Consider the following 26,548-nt stretch of genomic DNA (forward strand, 5'->3'; position numbering starts at 1 on the left):
TGAACTGGTTACCCCTGATGCGGTTGAAAAGAAATGCCTAACTACTGAAACAACCCCTTCTTGCTGCCCACTTAAACAAGGATTACATTCTGACACTGTTGACATGGGAGAGAGTCCAAGAGAGCACAATAAAGAGGTTTGAGGCAGAAAGCTGTGGTTGGGACTAACAGTACTAAGGCACTGGGGGCCCAAAGAGGCCACCAGTGGAGAAGACGGAAGAGATGTCCAGGTCCTTTTGCATAGATCTTAAGGTCAACAAGACATAGGGCTTAGGGGAAGAGAAAAGGAGATCTTGGATGGCCCCAAATCAGCAAATATTACCTGCACTTGGAGCAGATCATGACTCCAGATCCCACTGGCCAGGATGTGTGGTGAGCTCTCCCTGCTTATCCCTGATGCTGCCGACATCCTATTCCTGGCAGAAGGCCCTGGATTGGTCTTGGGCACCGTGGCCATGTGCCGGGAGCAGGGGTTTTGCTGGCAATCACAATGACAATCTCCTGAGATTAGACAACAGCATTTAACTTTCCATTTAGTGCTGTCCGCTACTAACCCAGTGGGGACAAGCAAACACCAGGGGAAGGATGAGGTTTCCACGGAACTGGGAGAAGTTACCAAAGGCCAGTGACAACTCTAACAGGGGGTCCTTGAACTAGGCAGGCTTGACTTTGTCCCATTGTTTATGGAAACTTACGAGTTTGTATAAGTTATTCTGGGTGGAGCTGGTCCTGAAAAATCACCTTAGTGGACGTCCCCGATGCCCTACGGCGAGGTGCTGGCGAGTGGTGTTAGCCTCACAAATGGACAAATGTTTTCCATTCCCTGTTCCAGGTATTTCAGTAAAGAGGCAAAAGAGATCTCGGATTGTGAGAAAGGAGGTTTGCTTAGTGAGGCATGACTCCATAGAGACAATACAGGCATCTTGCAGCAGTCCGAACCAGAAGGCTTTAATCCTGCCTCATAGCACTCCCTACTCTTCCAGTTTGGGGTCTTTACACAGCTCTGCCAATGCGCTCAATCTTGACTGGTTATTATGGCCCTGGGGTATGAAACACATGCACTGCGCTGCTCCTGAGTCACAGGCCAACCTCCTGGGCCAGCCCTCAGGCCTGACACATACTCAGCTCTTGTGATGCCCCTCAGCTCTGACCTGAAGCTCCCCTGTGCTAGTCTAGAATTCAGTCTCTTCCAGAGAAAGTAGCTGATCAGCACCAACTGTATTCCCATGGCAGATTTCCTTGGAGCTGCAAGAATGGGTGACTGATTTTCAGGACAAAAAGCTGAACGTATAAATTTGTAGAGCCAAAAACCAAATCCTGCATAAGAAACCAGATTGCAACTGGAATCCAGAAAAAAATCTCAGAAGCTTCTGGATGATCCGTAATTGGTCCTTGACAAATCTATTAGAATATGTCAAGCCATGGAGGACATCCAGTCTGGAAGGAAGTTCATGGATTCTGAGCAGTGCTCCGACATGCTAGAGAAACCAAAATACTGCAAGAAAGAAAGAAAAAATATTGAGAGAGAAACACTTCAAGATCAGAATTCAGCAAAAAGAACCCCTGGCATCACCCAGACAGGGAGCTGAAGGGAAGGGGAACCAGGGATAAATCCTTCATTGTGCATTGAAAGTCCCAGGACACAGAAGTTCTTTGTTCCCGGCTGGTCCCAAAGTTGTTCCAGCCCTTACCAGAATGGCCTACTTCTAAAGGTGGGAGAAAAGGAGGAGAATTAGTTTGTATGTCCCATTTTATCTCTGTCTTGTCCATTGAAATAAAGAGGCTTATATATAGATTAATTTTTCTAGCAGGGCCCGAAACTAAATTCCAACCCCTCTTCTTTCATCCGACATGGGGCTACCAAGCATTCATCCCTTGACTTGGGCTTAGACTGGACCTAGAAGTCTAGACATGCAAGGCTCTGTGCACTAATCCCAAAGCTCTTCCGTCATCTGCATTCCCTAGTTGGTGCACAGATTGGACTGAGGCACCATGGGAAGCAAACAGCTCTATCCTGCGTTCCTAAACTTCCCCCACAGCTAGTCCCCTTTGCCGTGATGCTTCTTCAAAGGATCTTTTTTTCAAGGCAGAAACTCCACCATGTGGTTTGGTGCCAGGTTCCTGACTGTTAAGTCCTGGTTAGTGGATGGGGGAATGTGGCTCGTGTGTTCACTTTTCAGGAACCTGGTAGTACTAAATGGAAGGCAAACCAGACAGAGCAGATGCTCACAGTGCATTGGCCTTGTGCACAAGTCAAGTGGATATTCTCCAGTCTAGAAGAGAATGGCCGGGGCGTCAGCACTGAGAAGTGAGGTCTCCTCCCCAGCCAGGCCACCAGAGATGAAACCCATGCTTTTGCTCTGGGCCAGGAAATCGGTCTCCAGTGAGGGCCATCCAGGATTACCTTCTTTGCTCTCCCCCTCAGGTCAAATTCATGGTGACCTTAGGGTGTCCAAGGAGGGCTGAACATCTGCTTCTTGACCTTCACCAGGGGCCTGCGTAGGCAATAAACAGCAATTCAAGGGCGCCCATCACCTGTCCCTGACTTTCAGTAAATAGAGTTGGGCTGCGACAGAATCTTAACTTTAGTCATGGGTATGAATCTCAGCCCTGGGGCACGGGACTAACAGTCAGAGCAATGCTGGTGCCTGACCTACAGGAAATGCTCAGGTCGGCTGCTGCTCCTGTGGTGGGGGCTGACTCCTCCTGCCCAGCCACAGGGGTCTGAGCCAACACCAGTCCAGTCCCTCTTTCAGGCCTGCAAACATTGCTTTGCTGGCCCTGGGGCTCACAGCTGCTCCAGACCTCCCCTGGAAGAAGTCGTGGAATCTATCATTTCTATAACTGAAATGTAGCCTTCCAAATCATCTAGAGGTGTTTGGTTTCATATCCCGGCACATGGCTGCTGAGGGTGCAGATGGGACTGGACAGGATGACCTACTGAGGTCCCTTCTAGCCCTCCACTGCTGTGATTCTATGGCTGTCTTGAAAGTGAGGCTCAAGATGGGGCAGGCGCCAACTGCATTGCGTTAACCTCTCTCCCAGCATGTGGACAGACTGGAACCAAGGACTGAGAAGCGAGTGCCTCTTCATCTCCTTCTACTCCTGTGTGCCTCCTGCCTTGTTCTTTAAAACAAACCACAGGAGTTGCTTTTCAAAGTTTAGCCAGGAAACCTCTCCAACTTTCACCCCCGCCCCTCCGCTCCCACATAACACCCCTGTTTTCAGGTCACAGACAAATGAAGGTGGAAATCTATTAACTTGGAGTGTCTTTCATCATTTTGGTTAAGGACATTTTGGAAGATCTTATCGGACAGGTTTACATTTCTTATCAAGGTTATTAATGTGATATGAAAAGGTGAGAATTCTGCCTTTATAAGGTGCAGCGTCCAGGTATTTCTCTGCATTCAGCATTCATCACCGCTGGCTTGCGTGGCAGAAAATATCATGAAGTGGTTTCTGCTCTTGAGTTTGGTGGCGCTGTCTCAGTGCCGACTGACCAAGTGAGTATTGGGAAAACATGCCTCTTTGGGCTGATCTCTTCACAGCTGTGCGTGATTATCCAGGGGACCCTCTCTTGTTCTCTTCTCTACTTGCCATTCATGACTAGACAGCAGCAGGGAATTGCCTCTTAGCTTTGAGTTGTAGCGGAGGAATGAGGAAGGAAGGTCTTATGGTTAGGGCACAGGAGTGTCATTTGAGCGATCTGAGTTAATTGCTGGCACGACCACAGATTTCCTGTATGACCCTGGACAAGTCACAGTCTCTCTCTCTCTGGTGATCAGGTTTCTTTAAGTGGAAGGGAGGTGACAATATTAGTATTTATTATATGTGTTATCATAGCATCTAGGAACTGTAAGTCATGGTCCAGCACTCCATTGTGCTTGGCATTGGAAGATGGTCTCTTCTCCAAATAGATAACAACCTCAGTCTGAGATCTTCTTAGCTGTCCTGGCTAGCGCAAAAATTCCGTGGCAAGCCTGCTGATCTACTTACCTTTCTAATCCTGCCTCCCGAAAAGAAGGCCTCCGCCATATCCATTTACTCCCATCAAGTTAGGCCTAGATGGACGAGATTTTGGTTTGGACAGAAGGAGACATATCTGAAGAAGGGAGGCCGATCTGTGAGTTATCAGGAAAGAAGTAGAAATTGAACTTCTGTTTGTGGATACGATGACACAAACATAAGGGGGAGAAGAAGAATAGACCGCGACCCAGGGCAGAGCCCTGAAGAACCTCCACAGAAAGTAGGATGATGGATTGTCCGAAGACATCAAAGCAGTAATTACAAATGTGGGTGGAGAAGTGTGAGCGGAAAGAGTTGTGGCAGCAAAGAGAGAATAAAAATCCAAGTACAAAGGCACCATTTACAGAGTCAGGACAGCTGATAATATTTCCTTTTTCATCATGTCTACTGCAACAGTAACATCTACGGAGTGGGAACTGCCTCTTACTGTGCATTAAAACAGTTTCCGTAATGCAAGGTCAGTTTTCTGGTAGCAGAAATGGGCTGGGATTTTTCAAAAGTCCGAGGGCATTATGTACCCAAATCTCATTGACCAGACACCCAACTCTTTTCCATTGCTTTGATTATACGTGGTGTATTAAGAGATCTCAGTGAAGGTTAAAGATGGGCTGCCTGGTAAGCCCTGTCCTGAAAGCTTCTCTATTAGTTATTTGTTATTGATCAGTCTTTCTCCCAACTCTTGCGGATTAGGGTCTCCCTGAGGAAGGGCAAGTCCCTGAGACAGAACCTGAAGCAACATGGCTTGCTGGAGGGTTTCTTGAAGAAACACCCTTACAACCTGGCCAGCAAGTACTTCCCCGGCCTGGCCAACCAGCTTGCCACCGAGACCATGACAAACTACATGGACGTGAGTATGGCAGGAAAGCAGGTCTTGTAGCCTGCCTCTCCTCATCAAAGCTTCCCACTCCTCTGTCAATGGATGGTCTCTCCCTCTTCCCAAAAGGACCCCAACCCACTCCCCCACCAACGTACTTCCAACCAGGCTCCCATCTTAACGTAGGGAAGAGCCAGCTCAGCCCCAGTGCTAGGCCCCAGCCTCCACCTGTGACTGGATGATATTAAGAGCATTGGGAATAGCACTCCCATGGTCTGCTGGCTCCCCTCGTCGAGACGCCCTCTTCCGCACTCTGAGATGCAGGCATCCGTGGTTAGACAAGCATGTGCATCGGACAACCTGTGGCCATCGGATGCCACACTGGAGAACGTGATGGCACAAAAACACCAGCTCAGGTTAATCCTTACATAGGCACTGTAATCGACGCCCTCAGCTGGAGCATCTATGCCAGTTCTCTGCAGGCGACCATCTAACCCTGGGAAGGCAATGGGTCCCTCTTTTCCCACTCTTCTTTGTTCTGCTTTGACAGGTTGAGTACTATGGAACCATCTCCATTGGCACCCCAGCTCAGGATTTCACTGTCATTTTCGACACGGGTTCCTCCAATCTGTGGGTGCCCTCCGTGTACTGCTCCAGCGCAGCCTGCAGTAAGTCCGTTCCCTTGACGTTCCAACCGAGTCGCGTGATTGAACTCAGTCAAATTGAAATCAGCAACAAGGAGCTCTTGGTTGAAATCATTGATGTACTTTTGAAGTACACATGTACTTTTCAGTTCTTTTTTTGAAAGGAAGTTGATTCTCAATGGTTTCTAACCACTAAAACAGGTTGATTTGCAGTTATATAAAGCCACCATAGTTTAGGTTTTACATGAGGAAAAAATTGTTCCTAGTCTGGGTGGTGAAACACTGGAATAAATTGCATAGGGAGGTTGTGGAATGTCCCTCACTGGAGATATTTAAGAGCAGGTTAGAGGGACATCTCTCAGGAATGGTTTAGACAGTGTGTGGGCTGGGCATGAGGATAGGGGACTAGACTCGATGACCTCTCGAGGTCCCTTCCTGTTCTATGATACTCATGTGTTTGCAGGCAACCACAACAAATTCAACCCAGATGACTCCTCCACCTACCGGTCCGCCAACGAAAACCTCTCCATCCAGTATGGCACCGGCAGCATGACTGGAATCCTGGGCTATGACACCGTCCGGGTAAATCGCAAACAAGGAGCAAAAACCGGGAGCAGCTATGCTGAAAGATTAGGAGTCAGACGGACAGGGTGCATGTGGAAATCTGTAGAGGAAATTCACTGAGCATGAACTGCGAGTGGTGGTTATAAATAGGGAAGAGACATGGTGATGAGACCTCTCCCAGGGTGTAGGATGTGACTGATTGTCCCCATCCCTCTCTCAAGGTTGGAGGCATTGTGGACACCGACCAGATCTTTGGTCTGAGTGAGTCCGAGCCCGGCAGCACTTTTACCTATGCCCCCTTTGATGGCATCCTGGGTCTGGCCTTCCCCAGCATCTCCTCTTCCAGCGCCACCCCCGTCTTTGACAACATGATGAATGAGGGTTTGGTGTCCCAGGACCTCTTCTCCGTCTACCTGAGCTCGTAAGTCAGGGCTGAAAACGGCCCATCTGCTGCAGTGAAATTCACATGCCTGGAGCACTTATGAAGCCAACAGGTCCCTGTGATGTTAGCCCTAGAATTTCCTAAATGTAGCTACCTCTTGCCTGCAATGCAGCAGCTGTTCTATGCTGGTGAGACATGATTTGGGGAGAAGAAATGAGCATTAGTTTATCCAGCAGTTAACCTGAATCATCAGGGCTCTTTCAAGGTGTACAGTAACCTGTGATTATTAGACTGACTCCTCAGAGGAAAAGCACCTCTAACACCCAGGGCTCCTTCACTCACTAGCTTCTAAGCAGCCATCTGCTCAGTATATGTCATGGAGGGAAGAGCAGGACCAACTGACCTCCCACACCTCAAATTCCTGGGGCTTTCCAAAGGCATCACCCATCTAGCTTTTGGACAAGTCCAGCACTGCTTAGCTTTTGACATCTACCAAGGCACAGTTATCAGAGTAGAAGGGGAAGTTCCTCACTCAGTCAACTAGCCTGTCCCATCTCTCCTAGTACACAGGGATCTGTCCAGCTCTGGCCTGTCCCAGCACTGCCCAGCTGTAGTCCTTCTCTAGCAGATGGCGTATTTGCTATAGTCACGTTAGCCAACCATTGATGCATCTGCCTTCAATCTCTTCTTTCCCTTTCCCAGTGATGACCAGAGTGGGAGCTTTGTGATGTTCGGCGGCATCGACTCATCTTACTACTCTGGGGATCTCAACTGGATCCCTCTGTCTGCTGAGACTTACTGGGAAATCACCATGGACAGGTATGAACCCCCTTTTCTCCCCTGGCGCTTCCCATTCATAATGTGAGTTTGAGGACACAGGCAATGGGAGATGGTGGAAGTTCAACTTACCCAGTCTAGACCAGGGCTCCACAAACCCACAATGCGGGTGCCAAGAGTGGCAGGTGAGCTGATTTTCATTGGCACGTGAGGCAGGAGCACAGCCCTCTTCCCTGGGCAGCCGGGAGCTTGCTCAAAGCCAGGCTGCCTGTGTATTAAGAAAAAACCAGCTAATGCTGCCAAACAGCCCCTAAACGGCAAAGCACTGCACCTGTATTTATTTATTAATGAAGCTGTTGTAAGTGGGACTGTTAGTGACTTTTAAAAGGATCACCAGCACTCGGACTCTACATAGAGGTCAAAGGGTGAAATTTCGGCTCTCCGCCTCGGAAAGGTTGCTGACCCCCCGTCTAGACAAGGAGAGATGTTGGAGTCTGCTTCATGCCCTCCTTGGGTCCAGCAAGGAGATCAGATCAGTCACTCTTCAGCTCGCCCATACCAGGATCTCTCCCTCATCTCGGCAGGCCTGTAGAGCAGTAAAGGAAAGGGCAGGGTGATCCTCACCCCTTGACATCTCTTTGTGACCCCCTCAGGATAAATCAGTCACAGTTGCAAAAGGCTGTAGGACGTGGAGCCGTGGGCAAGAGACTAGGAAGGGGAGGTTTCGGCTGAAACATCCGGAGGCAGTTCTTGGCAGTCCTAGCGAAAGAGAGATGGGCAGCTTCGTCCTGCAGGCCCCTTGTTGGTGTCTCGTGGGCTGAGTGGGAATGGTATGGGGAGAGTTGCAAGGGCTGTTCCCCTGACTTTCTCTCTCTCCCAGTGTCACCATGAATGGAGAGAGCGTTGCTTGCTCCGGAGGCTGCCAGGCCATCATTGACACTGGCACGTCTCTACTGGCTGGGCCTTCAACTGGCATCTCCAACATCCTGTCCTACATCGGCGCCAGCAATGGCTCGGTAAGGGCAGGGAGCGGGGGCATGTCTGCTACACTCGGAGGTGATGCTCCATCTCTCTCACGGGAGAATCTGACGCCAAAAGCACCCCTGACCATGTGCTGCCTTCCTCCCTGCAGATCAGCTGCAGCGACATAAGCAGCCTCCCTGACATCATCTTCACCATCAATGGCATCGAGTTCCCTGTGCCTGCCAGCGCCTACATCCTCGACGTGAGTGTGCTGCTCAGAAAGCCCCTGGGGTGCCTCTTGAAAAGGGCATGTGCCTCCGGCTGTTGCACTGGGTGTGCCGGCGACTCAGCCCTGCCCAGCTTGCATGAGGCTATGAGAGAATTAGTGAGACACTGTTCAGAGTCTGTCCCCAGTGGGACAGCAGAGAGCTCCTCCTGCCAGGGGAGGCACGTTCCTGGCCCAGGCAGGCCTGCAGTGACAGTGACCCCCAGAAGTGCGGCAAGGTGGCCTGTAGAGCTGGCCATGGCAGGAGATCACCAGGACAGGGGTCTGGGCTCAAGAGACTTAAATGAGCAGCTGCCCCAACGAGGGGCTAAGATGACGCAGGGCACGGGCCTCTGGAGGGTGGCTTCTTTTTTCTGCATGATAACAGAGCGCTCCCCTCTGGGGAGGAACAGACCAGCAGCTTCAACACACACAGCAGTTGGTAGCTGGGGAGAGGCAGGAGGAAGCCCGAATTCCCTGTAACCGCAGCAGGTGGCCAAATGTAACCCCCTTTGGTATCCGGCCAGGAGCCCGGAGACTGCCCAAATTGCCACCCGCCCACCCCCGCTAGGGCTGTGTCATGGACAGATGTGGCCAGCACGCGGCTTTTCTCCCCCTTTGACAGACTGATTCCCTTAGCCTCAGGCTGGGACACGGGGCCTGTTCTGAGGCCCACCTCCACCAAAGGAGCTCCGTGGGGGTTGGAGAACTAAGGAGCACCTTGTCTAGGGGCCCAGCTCACAGCTTCTCCCCAAGGTCAATAGCAATGCTCCCACTGAAGCCCTGGCTCGGCATTAGCAAGGCAGCTCTGGGATCCCAGCCCAAGATTTTCAGGCTCACACATCTCCAGGTGGACCCGAACCTGGGAGCTGTGGAGCTGAGTGCAGCAGCCTGTACAGTTTGAGCTAAAAGCAACCTGCTGCTCAGCTAAAGCTGTAGAGGAGATTCACTCTTTCTCTCTGTAAGTGATCTAGGTGCCACTTACATGGGCTCTTCAGAAGATGACTCATTGAATCTGCAGCCTTATAATTACCATGTCCCTTTTCCCCCAATGCAGGAGTCAGGCTCCTGTACTGCTGGGCTGGAAGGCATAGACGTCTCCACCTCCTCTGGAGAGCTCTGGATTCTTGGTGACGTCTTCATCCGCCAGTATTATGTTGTCTTTGACCGGGCCAACAACAAGGTGGCCCTCGCCCCTGTGGCATGAGCATGGTGCCGTTCACAAGACCCCGCCAGAGAAAGGTGCCCCATTTCTCTGAAGCTCCAAGCCATGTATAGATGTAGTGACCTCCCCTCCACCACCCTACTCTCTCCTGTAATCTTACCAACAGTAGAATAAAGCAATGTCAGAACATTCAAGTGAATTGTTTCTCTTTGCTGCAGGAAACCATTCAGAGCCCACCACCGGGAGCAGGGGGACTCACCAGCCAATCAATGTCCCCCACGCTGACCCCGTTGATTTTTTTATTTCTACAGTAACTTGTGTCATGTTTTCTGGGGTGTGAGCCCTGCAGTCCCTCCCTGGGTCTTGCGGAGGGTGGGTTATTACTTGCTTATCACAGGAGGCCTCGCCCATCCCACATAATGACCTGAGCTCTATCTGCCCCCTCCCGTTTCTTGCTGAGCTCTCTGTGTTTGGGATGCCCAGCCTGGTGGTGCTCATTGGCAGTGTGAGTCACACCCCTGCTCCTAGTCACACTCATTGAGTGACAGAGTAATTACAATCCAAGCCAGTGCCTGGCAAGGACCCCACTGACACCAGCGGGTTCTGGATTAGGCCCGTAGTGCTCCTGGATGACACTTAGTGCTCTTCCGTACACAGGGGCAAGTCCCCGCCTGGCTCAGTCACACGGCTGGGATTGTGGTTAAGTCAGTGACGTCCTTTGTGCTCCTGCCCACCACAAACGAGGAGAGCCAGGGCCAGCAGGCGTGCTGGGTCTGGGGCGGAGGAAGGGTCTGGGTCTCCTATTCTCTGCCCAGATCCAGACTAACACGGCTAACCCTCCGATACGATTCTCTGCCTAGGTGCTGATAGGGCTCCGACACATTTCACTGCACTCTGAACATTATTACGCAGCTGACTCCTTCAGAGCCCGGGCCAGCTGAGTGTTCTGGCTCCAGCACAAGCTGCTTCACAAGAATCCTCAGAATGAAGGATTAGGGAACAGCTATCCAGAGCCTGAACAAGGGACAGTCAGAGCCCCCGTGCCCAGACACTAAGCAAGCGGCAGAGCGCAGTGAATAAGGCACCCAGTGAAAGGCAGCAACCCAGGGGATCTCTCAAGCCACAATGATAAAGGAAACTCACCCAGTCCAAGGGCCCTCCCCCAGCTCTGCACAGGGGAGTTTTCTAAGCACGTGACTTGACAGAGAAGCCAGATTTCGATGGTGCATCTGAAGTGGTTCCACTCACTTGCAGGAAGAGACCTTGGAAACAGCCCTTTGTGCATCTGGCTGAGCAAGTCTGGTTCGCCCTGTTGGCAAGATTCCTAGTCTGGGCTTTCCCAAGACGTACTTCCCTGCATTCAGACACAGCATAGGAGGCTGGAGGGAGAAACCCAGGCAGACGGCTGAGTCTTTAAGCTTTTGACCCAGAGAACGGGATGGGGTTGGTCCGCAGCTGTTCTAACAGGGTCAGGCTCAATTTGTGACACAGGGAATAGTCATGTTCGCCACAAGGGTTAATGCCCTGAATCTGTTAATGAGGCCTCCTCTGTCTAGAGGCAGAACACCAAACTGCAGGGAGGCAGGACAGTCTAACATCTCCCTCCGCTGTGGCCTGTGTGTCCAGATTTCAACTGGTGTTTGGGGCACGTTGGTTGAATTCCTGGTTGTGTCACAAATGCCTTGTGGGATCCTGGGCACGTCACTTTCTCTTGTTGTGCCACAGTGCCTGGGAATCACTCTTGGGAAACTGGCAAAACTGGACTGCTCCCAGTGAGGCTGCAAATCAGTTTGGAGTCAGGAAGTTCAATGCTGGGGGCTCCATTAATGCAAATGTGTTGGGCCACTAAGTACATCCTGCTTAGCAGCACTCTGAGTTGGAAATGAGTGTGAACTAGCACATGCCTTGGCAGGTATGGGAGCTCCTGACTGCAGAGGGTGATAGATGGCACACAGATTCCACTTGTAGCCCTGGACCGTCCCGTGATGGAGTACATCACCAGAAAGGGAGTACTGCTCTGTGGTCTTGCAGGCCCTTGTGGATCACTATGGACGTTTCACTGACATCAGCACAAGGTGGTCAGGGAAGATGCATGACACAGGCCTGCACAGAAAGCTCCAAGCAGGGCACTTCTTTCCAGACCAGAAGATTCCATTGTGTGTGATGTTGAAATACCCACAGTGAGTCTAGCAGAGCCAGTGTGCCCTTTACTCCCTCGGCTCACGAAGACTTACACAGAAAATCCGGAGAGCCACAAGGGGCACTTGAAGAATAGGTTGAGCTGGTGCAGAATGACCACTGGATGTGCCTTTGGCAGGCTAAAAGCATGCTGGTGCTGAGGTAAGCTCTAAATGAGGAAGGGAAGGGCTGCAGCTAGTCCACATGCAACTGTGAGGCCCTGAGGGAGAGCTTCACCCTTGGGGCAACACTAATCCCATCCCCTGGGCCGTCCCGTTGGGGGCATCACCAATATCCGTCCCTGCCATCCCCTTGCAGCCCAGCCCCCACCTGCCTTCCTGCAGACTCAATAAACAGACGGTTGTGTTCAAACGTACCTGAGTGGCTTATTTACAAGCAGGATGGTGGTGGGGGCTTGTGAACTGGGGTCTCTGGAGGCAATCGTGGGGCATAGGAGGATTAGTGGAGGGGGGAAGCGGTAATAGGGCGCCAGCGGGGGTGGGAGGATCGGGGCTCGGGCGGTACACAGTGTTGTTCTCCGTGGGTTATCTCACCGTGTGTGGGGACCTTGAGGTGGGAAGTGGAGCGGTCAGGAGGACTGGAGTGATGGCAGGTGAAGAGGCCAGCGTGCACCATATGAGGGCTTGGGTGGCCTCAGCCAGGGCCTGCCCCTGTGCCAGCTGCACCCAGGAGTGCTCCCAGAAGAGCCGTGGCTTCCCCTTCAACTCTGTGCACCATGAGGTGGCTCAGGGCTCGCAGCTCCACCAGGTGCTGGCACTGTTATTCAGTCATGCCCTGCTGGCACCTGGAGTGACACTGGGAGTGGGGGGTCCAGGTCTGGGGTTGTGCGTCACCATCCCCTGGCCGCAGGTCTGGCTGTAACGAAGAAAGACTGAGGATCAGTCATCCTAGGGGACACAGTGTCTTATGCCCATCCCCCACTCAAGAGCTGAGACCGTCAGTTCTCGGCTCTCCCACAACCATGATGCGGTGAGCCAGGCTCTGTCTGTATGGCTGCTGGTACCTGCTGCCCGAGGCGTGGGGCTGCCACAGGACTGTGGACATGCCCGTCTGTCACATGAGAGATTGCTGGGGGTGTATGTGTTGCACCGTTCCCTGCCCACTTCCCGTGGGGACCCAAGGATGGATTGTGTCTGAACCCAGATTTGGGAGCAAAGCAGGCCTCTCCAGCCACCCTGTACCGCATAGCCCAAGGGGATCCTGTGACAGCCTCCTGCAACCTCAAAATAAGTATTCCCTGTCCATACATCCCCTATTCCCAAAGATCTGTTTCGGAGTAGTTGCTATTCCTTGTGGGAAGAGGTTTACAAAATACAAAACACACTGTCCACTATTTCAAATTAATTTAAAAATAGCGCTTTTGCTGTGTAGATGCTAACAGTTATTTCGGAATGGTGGCCGTTATTCCTGAATAACTTCCTGTGTAGACACACCCAACGTGTCCTCCAGCAGTTGTCCCACAATGCCCCACACCACCTGCTCTTGTCAGTGTCGTGAGCTTCGTCGCCTAAAGTTCAAACAGAACAGAAGCCCTCCCCGCTCCCACAGGCACATTTAAAGCCCTGACCATTTGTCAAATTCCTTTTTCTGATTGTCCAACTTCATGGGTACATTTAGTGGTTCACTTTTGTTGATCGCAACTGCCCAGCTGACCATGCTGCTGCTGGAGGAGAGAGAAGACTCTCATGGGCTTAGAAGCTGTGCATGCACATTTCCAAGCCAGCTATAGAAGCACTGACATCTAGGAGTAAATTGAAGAACACTCCAAGTTTGTAGATTTTCACCTTCACTCAGCTGTGATGTGAAAATGGAGGCGTCCTTCACAAGCAAAAGGTGAGAGTTAGAGAATATTTCCTGAATAAGTTTCAGACAAAATTACTCTGTTTTTTTTTACAGAACCAGAGAGGAAGCACAGATGAATTGGGCCTTGGTCACTTATCATTTGGTCATTGCTTTCTATATGGCCCTGTGTTGTTAGAGCGGTTACCATTATTTGATGACACCTTCTGCACCACAGTTCCCAGGTGGAATACAGCCATGGAGTGGGGGACAGGTTTCGTAATGGGATACGAAGCTTCATACCTCTAGGTCACTGATTAGAGTCAAAGCTCCAGCGTGTTAGTTCACTGGAAATAGGATGCGGGGCATGACTCTGAGTGACTGACTGACTTGAGTAGTGGGCTCCAGAGCCAGTTACTTCTAGGCTACGTCTACACGTGCACGCTACATTGAAATAGCTAATTTCGAAGTAGAGACATCGAAATAGCCTATTTCGATGAATAACGTCTACACGTCCTCCAGGGCCGGCAACGTCGATGTTCAACTTCGACGTTGTTCAGCCCAACATCGAAATAGGCGCTGCGAGGGAACGTCTACACGCCAAAGTAGCACACATCGAAATAAGGGAGCCAGGCACAGCTGCAGACAGGGTCACAGGGCGGACTCAACAGCAAGTCGCTCCCTTAAAGGGCCCCTCCCAGACACACTTTCATTAAACAGTGCAAGATACACAGAGCCAACAACTAGTTGCAGACCCTGTATATGCAGCACGGACCCCCAGCTGCAGCAGCAGCAGCCAGAAGCCCTGGGATAAGGGCTGCTGCACACGGTGACCACAGAGCCCCGCAAGGGCTGGAGAGAGAGTATCTTTCAACCCCCCAGCTGATGGCCGCCATGGAGGACCCCGCTATTTCGATGTTGCGGGACGCGGATCGTCTACATGTCCCTACTTCGATGTTGAACGTCGAAGTAGGGCGCTATTCCCATCCCCTCATGGGGTTAGCGACTTCGACGTCTCGCCGCCTAACGTCGATTTCAACTTCGAAATAGCGCCCAACACGTGTAGTCGCGACGGGCGCTATTTCGAAGTTACTGCCGCTACTTCGAAGTAGCGTGCACGTGTAGACGCAGCTCTAGGGTGTTAGTTCCAGCTGAGCCAGTTCTGTAGTGAAAGACTTTGTCACCTGAGAGCTCTTGGCTGAAATAAGTCAGGGAAACATGCTTGTATTCTCCACTGTTTTCTTGTGTCCGTACCACAGTGGGGAAGGACTGGGTGTCAGCGCTTGTTTAGGGTGTAGGTGAATGTGATATCACTGCCCTCGATACATCTGAGGGTAAATGGAAAGTGCTGGTTGTGAATGACAGGGCTAAGGCATTCGGGAGGTATGGAGGCCACGAGGAGAGAAGGGATGACCTGCTCCCATTGTGTAGTGTGTAAGGTCACCAAGACATACAGTTTAGGGGGAGGGAGAAGGAGCTGTATCTGATGAGATTAAAAATTAGTATTTACCTTTCCATGGAGCACTGTTCCTTCCTAACCCCATGGGGATAAGCAAGCACCATGGGAAGGATAAGATTTCCAAGTGACTGGGAGTGAAGCTGCCTTTACAACTTCCCACGACACCTCTAAAAAGGGGCCAGGGCCTAGGCTGGTCTGACCTTGTCGCATTGTATATGAAAACGTATTGGTTTGTTTGAGTTTATCTGAGCAGAACTGGTCCTGAAAATCACCTTCTCTGAAGTCCCTGACAGCGCGCAGGGAGGTGCTGGCATGCGGTCTTAGCCTTGGAAATCGGCAGGAATTTTCTATTCTTCATCCAGGCCTTTCAGCAAAGAGGCAAAACAGATCTCAGATCCAGAAAAAGGAGGTTTACCTGTGGAGGCTGTTGGCACCATTGGCCACAGGACCTCCTGCTCTTCCAGCCCTCAGGCCTGACCCATACGCAGATCTTCTGATGTTCTTCAGCTCTGACCTGCAGCTCCCTGTGCTAGTCTGTACTTCAGCATCTTCTAGGGAAAGTGGCTGATCATAACCAAGTGTGTATTCCCATGGCAGAATTCCTTAGCGTAGAAAGAATTTGTGACGGATTTTCAGGATGAAGAGCCGAATGTGTAAATTTGTGGAGGCTAAGACCGAGTCCTTCATAAGAGAGCAGATCATGAGTGGGATCCAGAAAAAAAATCTTCTCGAATAACCATAATTGATGCTTAACAAATCTGTTAGAACATGTCACACAATGGAAGTCACCCAGTATGGAGGAAGGTTTCTGGAGGCTGAGCAAGGGTCTGACATAGTAGAGAAACCAAAATTCTGAAATAATAATAATAATAATAACAATATATTTTTTAAAAGATTACCCAAAATAGAAAGACTTCAAGATCAGAGCTCAACAAAAAAGAGCCCATGGCTTATTCTGGTTACCACCACATATGAAGCGTTGGTCATGGCCCAGTGTGTGAGAAAAACCTGTATGAACTGCAGAAATATCCATCATTTTGCAAGAGGTGGCAAAAAACATTTAGAAAAGAAACACAAGAGCTCTCCAGACTGTGCAAGGTGCTGGGGGTGGCTTGTTATTTTCCAAGGTTACTGGAAGGGACCCTTGAACTGGTTACCCCTGACGCTGTTGAAAAGAAATGCCTAAATACTGAACCAACCCCTTCTTGCTGCCCACTTAAATAAGGATTACATTCTGACACTGTTGACATGGGAGAGAGTCCAAAAGAGCACAATAAAGAGGTTTGAGGCAGAAAGCTGTGGTTGGGACTAACAATACTAAGGCACTGGGGGCCCAAGGAGGCCACCAATGGAGAAGAAGACGGAAGAGATGTCCAGGTCCTTTTGCATAGATCTTAAGGTCAACAAGACATAGGGCTTAGGGGAAGAGAAAAGGAGATCCTGGATGGCCCCAAATCAGCAAATATTACCTGCACTTGGAGCAGATCATGACTCCAGATCCCAATGACCATGATGTGTGGTGAGATCTCCCTGCTTATCCCTGATGCTGCCGACATCCTATTCCTGGCAGAAGGCCCTGGATTGGGCTTGGGCACCGTTGCCAAGTGCCGGGAGCAGGGGTTTTGCTGGCAATCACAATGACAATCTCCTGAGATTAGACAACAGCATTTAACTTTCCATTTAGCGCTGTCCGCTACTAACCCAGTGGGGACAAGCAAACACCAGGGGAAGGATGAGGTTTCCATGGAACTGGGAGAAGTTACCAAAGGCCAGTGACAACTCTAACAGGGGGTCCTTGAACTAGGCAGGCTTGACTTTGTCCCATTGTTTATGGAAACTTACGAGTTTGTATAAGTTATTCTGGGTGGAGCTGGTCCTGAAAAATCACCTTAGTGGACGTCCCTGATGCCCTACGGCGAGGTGCTGGCGTGTGGTGTTAGCCTCACAAATGGACAAAGGTTTTCCATTCCCTGTTCCAGGTATTTCAGTAAAGAGGCAAAAGAGATCTCGGATTGTGAGAAAGGAGGTTTGCTTAGTGCGGCGTGACTCCATAGAGACAATACAGGCATCTTGTAGCAGTCCGAACTAGAAGGCTTTAATCCTACCTTATAGCACTCCCTACTCTTCCAGTCTGGGGTCTCCATACAACTCTGCCAGTGCTCTCAATCTTGACTGGTTATTATGGCCCTGGGGTATGAAACACATGCACTGCGCTGCTCCTGAGCCACAGGCCACCGTCCTGTTCAGCCCTCAGGCCTGACACATACTCAGCTCTTATGATGCCCCTCAGCTCTGACCTCAAGCTCCCCTGTGCTAGTCTAGAATTCAGTCTCTTCCAGAGAAAGTAGCTGATCAGCACCAACTGTATTCCCATGGCAGATTTCCTTGGAGCTGCAAGAATGGGTGACTGATTTTCAGGACAAAAAGCTGAACGTATAAATTTGCAGAGCCAAAAACCAAATCCTGCATAAGAAACCAGACTGCAACTGGAATCCAGAAAAAAATCTCAGAAGCTTCTGGATGATCCGTAATTGGTCCTTGACAAATCTATTACAATATGTCAAGCAATGGAGGACATCCAGTCTGGAAGGAAGTTCATGGAGTCTGAGCAGTGCTCCGACATGCTAGAGAAACCAAAATACTGCAAGAAAGAAAGAAAAAAAATCGAGAGAGAAACACTTCAAGATCAGAATTCAGCAAAAAGAACCCCTATCTTGTTCTGGTTTCCACCACGTGTGAAGCTCCAGCCACTGGTAACTGTGTGAGAAAAAACTGTCTGAAATGCAATGGAATCCATCCTTTTGCCTGAGCTGGCGAGAAACATTGGAAAAAGATGCCCAAGAGCTCTCCTGTTCCATACAAATACGGAGTGTGATGGTGGGAGCCATAGTCCAGGAGGAGATCCTGTAGAAAGCAATGTGCAGAGTGGTCTGGACAGCATATCCCTAGTCCCGATTATGGAGTTCTGAGGGAGCTGTCAGTACAAGATGGGATTTTATTGAAAGACACCACGATGACCCTTCAGATGCTGTCACAGGGCAATATGGCATGAAGGAGAAAGGAAGGTCAATTGAAAAAGAGACGTATTAGAGATGTTTTACGCTGATTTCAGATGAACAGTAACTTTATGGAAACATTCAAGGCTTGTCGTAGAGGCCAGAAATACAGGTCCGCTGAAGAAAAGTGCCACTGTTGAAGGCACAGGAGTAAGTGCCCCCTGGAATAAAGGAGACGTAGCTTTGTTTTCATTGGCTGGAAAAATATGTTTTACTTCTCTATTCTTCTCACATTGCTGAGATGAACTTACTGGAAGGTACTCCAGCTAAACAGGTGCTTGGGCATATCTCTTATTCCCAACCATGTTATACCTGGCACTGTAAGCCCAGACAATGGGCAGTGGGTTAGTGCACATGTATTTAGGCCGTTTCCAGGGAAGTTTGGGTTTACACATACAAGTGCGAAATCCGCATTCTCTCCAAACCAGTGCATTGGTGGAAAGTGGTTTTACAAAAACCAAAGAGGCTACTGAAAAGGGCTGTGGAGTCACACTCAGACCCATGCCTTGCACAGTTCAGTTACAAATTGGCACTTCTGAAATGTGGTGTCACTTACAGCTATGTTTTTTTAACAGACTACTGAACACTAACATGACTGCAATGATAGAGGAAAGCAGACATGTGAAGAAGAATGAAGAGAGGCAGAAAAAACAGGAAGAGCCAGAGGATTTTGGAAGCTTGCAGGCTTCCACCATGTGGACAATATGATGCGGTGTGCATCTGTGATGGAAAGCAATGGTCACTAAGCATGGTGGTGGTAAGTGAGAATGCCCTGGAAGCTGTAGGAGGCAGTCACCCCAGATGGACACATGGGGAGGAGGGATAGCTTCTCCAACTTCCAGTAGAAAGGGATGGAGGTGGCTGTGTTGAATACTTGGGCCCAAAATGGTCTCATTTGGGTAAAAGGTCAAGACAACCGAGCCCCAAAACATATCGGCTCTGAAACAAAATGGACCCACTGCCTTCTGACAACAGTAGTGCTGGTCTGGCAGGGAAACCAGCACAGGGCACCCCAGAGATTAACTGGACATTATTAGCAAGGTGAATCAATAGGTTGGCGTGATGCAGTGGTGGGGGCGGGTGTGTGAGACTCAGACTGGACGTGTATGTAAGACAGGCAGAGCAGCTCCCAGAGGCAAAGGATGACCCCCGGGGCTGTAACCTAAGCTGGCAGGTAACCCCTCTGACCTGAACAAAGAGCAGGGAAGAGCCACACTGGGTTTGAATCAGAGGGGCAGTTAGAAGCTGGGGGAAGAGAGAGTTGGAAGGCAGCCAGCCTGGCTGAGGGAGAAGCTACATCCCAGATGGGGCACCCCTTGGGCTCCTCTCCCTGAGATGGACTGAAATGACTCTCTGCCTGCTGTACTGACATCTCTGTGCTGAGCCGTGCCTCTGTCAGCTAATAAACTTCCTGTTCTACCTGCTGAGTGACAGTCACTCCTGCCTGCAGATGGGGTGCAGTGCTTGGGGACCCCTGAACCCCATCACAGCTGGTTACATGCTCTTGGAGGAGCGAGTTATATAAATGCTGGTTGTTAAGTGCCATCGTTATTAGGTTTTGACTGGATTTTGAGAATTGTAACTTCGAGAGTCCTTAGCTTCCCACATTCAGGAAGTAATGGGGTGGGCATTGCAGAAGCCCAGGCCCTGGGAAGCAGAGGCGGGAGAAACTCAGTGACTAAGTATTTCCTGAACAATTCCCTAGGAGAAAGAGCAACCAGAGGCAGAGGCTCTGGAAGCTGCCAGAGCTAGCTGGGCCCAGAACCATCGACAACCAGGCTCATGGCAATTCTTGTGTTCCCAACACTTGTTCCTTGCTGGAGCTTTGACACATGTAAATTCTTGGGATTGAGATATTTTCTGCTGTTTCTGCAGCTAAGCTCATGAATGTTCTTCAAACATTTAGATCAGAGCATGGAGTCATTGGAATAGCATTTCCATGATTTCCAGACTTCCTGCCTTAACAAGACTGTCCGAAGGCATGGATATAGAGCACACGGCATCACCCAGACAGGGAGCTGAAGGAAAGGGGAACCAGGGATAAATCCTTCATTGTGCATTGAAAGTCCCAGGACACAGAAGTTCTTTGTTCCCAGCTGGTCCCAAAGTTGTTCCAGCCCTTACCAGAATGGCCTACTTCTAAAGGTGGGAGAAAAGGACGAGAATTAGTTTGTATGTCCCATTTTATCTCTGTCTTGTCCATTGAAATAAAGAGGCTTATATATAGATTAATTTTTCTAGCAGGGCCCGAAACAAAATTCCAACCCCTCTTCTTTCATCCGACATGGGGCTACCAAGCATTCATCCCTTGACTTGGGCTCAGACTGGACCTAGAAGTCTAGACATGCAAGGCTCTGTGCACTAATCCCAAAGCTCTTCCATCATCTGCATTCCCTAGTTGGTGCACAGATTGGACTGAGGCACCATGGGAAGCAAACAGCTCTATCCTACGTTCCTAAACTTCCCCCACAGCTAGTCCCCTTTGTCGTGATGCTTCTTCAAAGGATCTTTTTTTCAAGGCAGAAACTCCACCATGTGGTTTGGTGCCAGGTTCCTGACTGTTAAGTCCTGGTTAGTGGATGGGGGAATGTGGCTCGTGTGTTCACTTTTCAGGAACCTAGTGGTACTAAATGGAAGGCAAACCAGACGGAGCAGATGCTCACAGTGCATTGGCCTGGTGCACAAGTCAAGTGGATATTCTCCAGCCTAGAAGACAATGGCCGGGGCGTCAGGACTGAGAAGTGAGATCTCCTCCCCAGCCAGGCCACCAGAGATGAAACCCATGCTTTTGCTCTGGGCCAGGAAATAACACTCCCATGCTCCCCTGCTGGCTCCCCTCGTCGAGACGCCCTCTTCCTCACTCTGAGATGCAGGCATCCGTGGTTAGACAAGCATGTGCATCGGACAACCTGTGGCCATCGGATGCCACACTGGAGAACGTGATGGCACAAAAACACCAGCTCAGGTTAATCCTTACATAGGCACTGTAATCGACGCCCTCAGCTGGAGCATCTATGCCAGTTCTCTGCAGGCAACCATCTAACCCTGGGCAGGAAATGGGTCCCTCTTTTCCCACTCTTCTTTGTTCTACTTTGACAGGTTGAGTACTATGGAACCATCTCCATTGGCACCCCAGCTCAGGATTTCACTGTCATTTTCGACACGGGTTCCTCCAATCTGTGGGTGCCCTCCGTGTACTGCTCCAGCGCAGCCTGCAGTAAGTCTGTTCCCTTGATGTTCCAACTGAGTCGCGTGATTGAAATCAGTCAAATTGAAATCAGCAACAAGGAGCTCTTGGTTGAAATCATTGATGTACTTTTGAAGTACACATGTACTTTTCAGTTCTTTTTGTGAAAGGAAGTTGGTTCTCAGTGGTTTCCAACCACTAAAACAGGTTGATTTGCAGTTATATAAAGCCACCATAGTTTAGGTTCGACATGAGGAAAAAATTCTTCCCAGTCTGGGTGTTGAAACACTGGAATAAATTGCATAGGGAGGTTGTGGAATGTCCCTCACTGGAGATATTTAAGAGCAGGTGAGAGGGACATCTCTCAGGGATGGTTTCGTCAGTGTGTGGGCTGGGCATGAGGATAGGGGACTAGACTCGATGACCTCTCGAGGTCCCTTCCTTTTCTATGATTCTCATGTGTTTGCAGGCAACCACAACAAATTCAACCCAGATGACTCCTCCACCTACCGGTCCGCCAGTGAAAACATCTCCATCCAGTATGGCACCGGCAGCATGACTGGAATCCTGGGCTATGACACCGTCCGGGTAAATCGCAAACAATGAGCAAAAACCGGGAGCAGCTATGCTGAAAGATTACGAGTCAGACGGACAGGGTGCATCTGGAAATCTGTAGAGGAAATTCACTGAGCATGAACTGCGAGTGGTGGTTATAAATAGGGAAGAGACATGGTGATGAGTCCTCTCCCAGGGTGTAGGATGTGTCTGATTGTCCCCATCCCTCTCTCAAGGTTGGAGGCATTGTGGACACCGACCAGATCTTTGGTCTGAGTGAGTCCGAGCCCGGCAGCACTTTTACCTATGCCCCCTTTGATGGCATCCTGGGTCTGGCCTTCCCCAGCATCTCCGCTTCCAGCGCCACCCCCGTCTTTGATAACATGATGAATGAGGGTTTGGTGTCCCAGGACCTCTTCTCCGTCTACCTGAGCTCGTAAGTCAGGGCTGAAAACGGCCCATCTGCTGCAGTGAGATTCATGTGCCTGGAGAACTACTGAAGCCAACTGGTCCCTGTGATCTTAGCCCTAGAATTTCCTAAATGTAGCTACCTCTTGCCTGCAATGCAGCAGCTGTTCTATGCTGGTGAGACATGTTTTGGGGAGAAGAAATGAGCATTAGTTTATCCAGCAGTTAAACTGAAATCACCAGGGCTCTTTCAAGATGTACAGTAACCTGTGATTATTAGATTGACTCCTCAGGGGAAAAGCACCTCTAACACCCAGGGCTCCTTCACTCACTAGCTTCTAAGCAGCCATCTGCTCAGTACATGTCACGGAGGGAAGAGCAGGACCTACTGTCCTCCCACACCTCAAATTCTTGGGGCTTTCCAAAGGCATCACCCATCTAGCTTTTGGACAAGTCCAGCGATGCTTAGCTTTTGACATCTAGGCTGCGTCTACACGTGCACGCTACTTTGAAGTAGCGGCACCAACTTCGAAATAGCGCCCGTCACGTCTACACGCGTCGGGCGCTATTTCGAAGTTAACTTCGACGTTAGGCGGCGAGACGTCGAAGTCGCTAACCTCATGAGGAGATAGGAATAGCGCCCTACTTTGACGTTCAACGTCGAAGTAGGGACCGTGTAGACGATCCGCGTCCCGCAACGTCGAAATTGCTGGGTCCTCCATGGCGGCCATCAGCTGGGGGGTTGAGAGATGCTCTCTCTCCAGCCCCTGCGGGGCTCTATGGTCACCGTGGGCAGCAGCCCTTAGCCCAGGGCTTCTGGCTGCTTCTGCGGCAGGTGGGGATCTATGCTGCAGGCACAGGGTCTGCAACCAGTTGTCAGCTCTGTGTATCTTGTGTTGTTTAGTGCAACTGTGTCTGGGAGGGGCCCTTTAAGGGAGCGGCTTGCTATTGAGTCCGGCCTGTGACCCTGTCTGCAGCTGTGCCTGGCATCCCTATTTCGATGTGTGCTACTTTGACGTGTAGACGTTCCCTCGCTGCGCCTATTTCGATGTTGGGCTGAGCAACGTCGAAGTTGAACATTGACGTTGCCGGCCCTGGAGGACGTGTAGACGTTATTCATCGAAATAGACTATTTCGATGTCGCAACATCGAAATAAGCTATTTCGATGTTGGCTGCACGTGTAGACGTAGCCCTACTAAGGTACAGTTATCAAAGCAGAAGGGGAAGTTCCTCACTCAGTCAAGTAGCCTGTCACATCTCTCCTAGTACACAGGGATCTGTCCAGCTCTGGCCTGTCCCAGCACTGCCCAGCTGTAGTCCTTCTCTAGCAGATGGCGTATTTGCTATAGTCACGTTAACCAACCATTCATGCCTCTGCCTTCAATCTCTTCTTTCCCTTTCCCAGAGATGACCAGAGTGGGAGCTTTGTGATGTTCGGTGGCATCGACTCATCTTACTACTCTGGGGATCTCAACTGGATCCCTCTGTCTGCTGAGACTTACTGGGAAATCAGCATGGACAGGTATCAACCCCCTTTTTCTCCCCTGGCGCTTCCCATTCATAATGTGACTTTGAGGACACAGGCAATGGGAGATGGTGGAAGTTCAACTTACCCAGTCTAGACCAGGGCTCCACAAACCCACAATGCAGGTGCCAAGAGTGGCAGGTGAGCTGATTTTCATTGGCATGTGAGGCAGGAGCACAGCCCTCTTCCCTGGGCAGCCGGGAGCTTGCTCAAAGCCAGGCCACCTGTATATTAAGAAAAAACAAGCTAATGCTGCCAAACAGCCCCTAAACGGCAAAGCACTGCATCTGTATTTATTTATTAATGAAGCTGTTGTAAGTGGGACTGTTAGTGACTTTTAAAAGGATCACCAGCACTCGGACTCTACATAGAGGTCAAAGGGTGAAATTTCGGCTCTCCGCCTCGGAAAGGTTGCTGACCCCCCATCTAGACAATGAGAGATGTTGGAGTCTGCTTCATGCCCTCCTTGGGTCCAGCAAGGAGATCAGATCAGTCACTCTTCAGCTCGCCCATACCAGGGTCTCTCCCTCATCTCGGGAGGCCTGTATAGCAGTAAAGGAAAGGGCAGGGTGATCCTCACCCCTTGACATCTCTTTGTGACACCCTCAGGATAAATCAGTCACAGTTGCAAAAGGCTGTAGGACGTGGAGTCGTGGGCAAGAGACTAGGAAGGGGAGGTTTCGGCTGAAACATCCGGGGACAGTTCTTGGCAGTCCTAGCAAAAGAGAGATGGGAAACTTCGCCCTGCAGGCCCCTCGTCGGTGTCTCCTGGGCTGAGTGGGAATGATATGGGGAGAGTTGCAAGGGCTGTTCCCCTGACTTTCTCTCTCTCCCAGTGTCACCATAAATGGAGAGAGCGTTGTTGCTCCGGAGGCTGCCAGGCCATCATTGACACTGGCACGTCTCTACTGGCTGGGCCCCCAACTGGCATCTCCAACATCCTGTCCTACATCGGCGCCAGCAATGGCTCGGTAAGGGCAGGGAGCGGGGGTGTGTCTGCTACACTCGGAGGTGATGCTCCATCTCTCTCACGGGAGAATCTGACGCCAAAAGCACCCCTGACCATGTGCTGCCTTCCTCCCTGCAGATCAGCTGCAGCGACATGAGCAGCCTCCCTGACATCGTCTTCACCATCAATGGCATCGAGTTCCCTGTGCCTGCCAGCGCCTACATCCTCGACGTGAGTGTGCTGCTCAGAAAGCCCCTGGGGTGCCTCTGGAAAAGGGCATGTGCCTCCGGCTGTTGCACTGGGCGTGCCGGCGACTGAGCCCTGCCCAGCCTGCATGAGGCTACGAGAGCATTAGTGAGACACTGTTCAGAGTCTGTCCCTAGTGGGATAGCAGAGAGCTCCTCCTGCCAGCGGAGGCACGTTCGTGGCCAAGGCAGGCCCGCAGTGACAGTGACCCCCACAAGTGCGGCAAGGTGGCCTGTAGAGCTGGCCATGGCAGGAGATCACCAGGACAGGGGTCTGGGCTCAAGAGACTTAAATGAGCAGCTGCCCCAACGAGGAGCTAATATGACTCAGGGCACGGGCCTCTGGAGGGTGGCTTCTTTTTTCTGCATGATAACAGAGCGCTCCCCTCTGGGGAGGAACAGACCAGAAGCTTCAATACACACAGCAGCTGTTAGCTGGGGAGAGGCAGGAGGAAGCCCGATTTCCCTGTAACCCCAAAAGGTGGCCAAATGTAACCCCCTTTGGTATCTGGCCAGGAGCCCAGAGACTGCCCAAATTGCCCACCTCCCCCGCTAGGGCTGTGTCATGGACAGATGTGGCCAGCACGTGGCTTTTCTCCCCCTTTGACAGACTGAATCCCTTAGCCTCAGGCTGGGACACGGGGCCTGTTCTGAGGCCCACCTCCACCAAAGGAGCTCCGTGGGGGTTGGAGAACTAAAGAGCACCTGGTCTAGGGGCCCAGCTCACAGCTTCTCCCCAAGGTCCATAGCAATGCTCCCACTGAAGCCCTGGCTCAGCATTAGCAAGGCAGCTCTGGGATCCCAGCTCAAGATTTTCAGGCTCACACATCTCCAGGTGGACCCGAACCTGGGAGCTGTGGAGCTGAGTGCAGGAGCCTGTACAGTTTGAGCTCAAAGCCACCTGCTGCTCAGCTAAAGCTGTAGAGGAGATTCACTTACATGGGCTCTTCAGAAGATGACACATTGAAGCTGCAGCCTTATAATTACCATGTCCCTTTTCCCCCAATGCAGGAGTCAGGCTCCTGTACTGCTGGGCTGGAAGGCATAGACGTCTCCACCTCCTCTGGAGAGCTCTGGATTCTTGGCGACGTCTTCATCCGCCTGTATTATGTTGTCTTTGACAGGGCCAACAACGAGGTGGCCCTCGCCCCTGTGGTATGAGCATGGTGCCGTTCACAAGACCCCGCCAGAGAAAGGTGCCCCATTTCTCTGGAGCTCCAAGCCCTGTATAGATCTAGTGACATCCCCACCATCACCCCACTCTCTCCTGTAATCTTACCAACAGTAGAATAAAGCAATCTCAGAACATTCAAGTGAATTGTTTCTCTTTGCTGCAGTGAACCATTCAGAGCCCACCACCGGGAGCAGGGGGACTCACCAGCCAATCAATGTCCCCCACGCTGACCCCGTTGATTTTTTTATTTCTACAGTAACTTGTGTCATGTTTTCTGGGGTGTGAGCCCTGCAGTCCCTCCCTGGGTCTTGCGGAGGGTGGGCTTATTACTTGCTTATCACAGGAGGCCTCGCCCATCCCACATAATGACCTGAGCTCTATCTGCCCCCTCCCGTTTCTTGCTGAGCTCTCT

The 26,548-nt window shown here is 50.8% G+C and overlaps 2 protein-coding genes across 2 annotated transcripts; both read left to right on the plus strand.

The window, feature by feature from the left end:
• The first annotated feature begins 3,446 nt into the window (after window positions 1-3,446).
• LOC142014014 (pepsin A-like) lies at window positions 3,447-9,782 on the plus strand. Its single transcript, XM_074996011.1, has 9 exons — window positions 3,447-3,502; window positions 4,716-4,872; window positions 5,390-5,507; window positions 5,947-6,065; window positions 6,269-6,468; window positions 7,132-7,248; window positions 8,087-8,249; window positions 8,339-8,431; window positions 9,492-9,782. Exons 1-9 carry the CDS (start codon window positions 3,447-3,449, stop codon window positions 9,639-9,641), a joined length of 1,173 nt encoding a protein of 390 aa, XP_074852112.1. The 3' UTR covers window positions 9,642-9,782.
• A 7,821-nt stretch (window positions 9,783-17,603) lies between these two features.
• LOC142015139 (pepsin A-like) lies at window positions 17,604-26,123 on the plus strand. Its single transcript, XM_074998558.1, is given in 9 exon segments — window positions 17,604-17,789; window positions 21,192-21,309; window positions 21,749-21,867; window positions 22,071-22,270; window positions 23,649-23,765; window positions 24,605-24,627; window positions 24,630-24,739; window positions 24,856-24,948; window positions 25,974-26,123. Coding segments are annotated over 9 exon segments (1,116 nt in total).
• The last annotated feature ends 425 nt before the right edge of the window (window positions 26,124-26,548 follow it).

This window comes from Carettochelys insculpta, chromosome 6 (assembly GCF_033958435.1).
Source record: "Carettochelys insculpta isolate YL-2023 chromosome 6, ASM3395843v1, whole genome shotgun sequence".
Classification (NCBI taxonomy): Eukaryota; Metazoa; Chordata; order Testudines; family Carettochelyidae; genus Carettochelys; species Carettochelys insculpta.

Bases quoted from the DNA above. Each gene is read 5' to 3' on its own strand.
- LOC142014014 (XM_074996011.1), top strand. From the start codon at position 3,447: ATGAAGTGGTTTCTGCTCTTGAGTTTGGTGGCGCTGTCTCAGTGCCGA. The intron at 5,508-5,946 runs GTAAGTCCGTTC...ATGTGTTTGCAG, and splicing joins CTGCTCCAGCGCAGCCTGCA to GCAACCACAACAAATTCAAC. The intron at 8,432-9,491 runs GTGAGTGTGCTG...CCCCCAATGCAG, and splicing joins CCAGCGCCTACATCCTCGAC to GAGTCAGGCTCCTGTACTGC.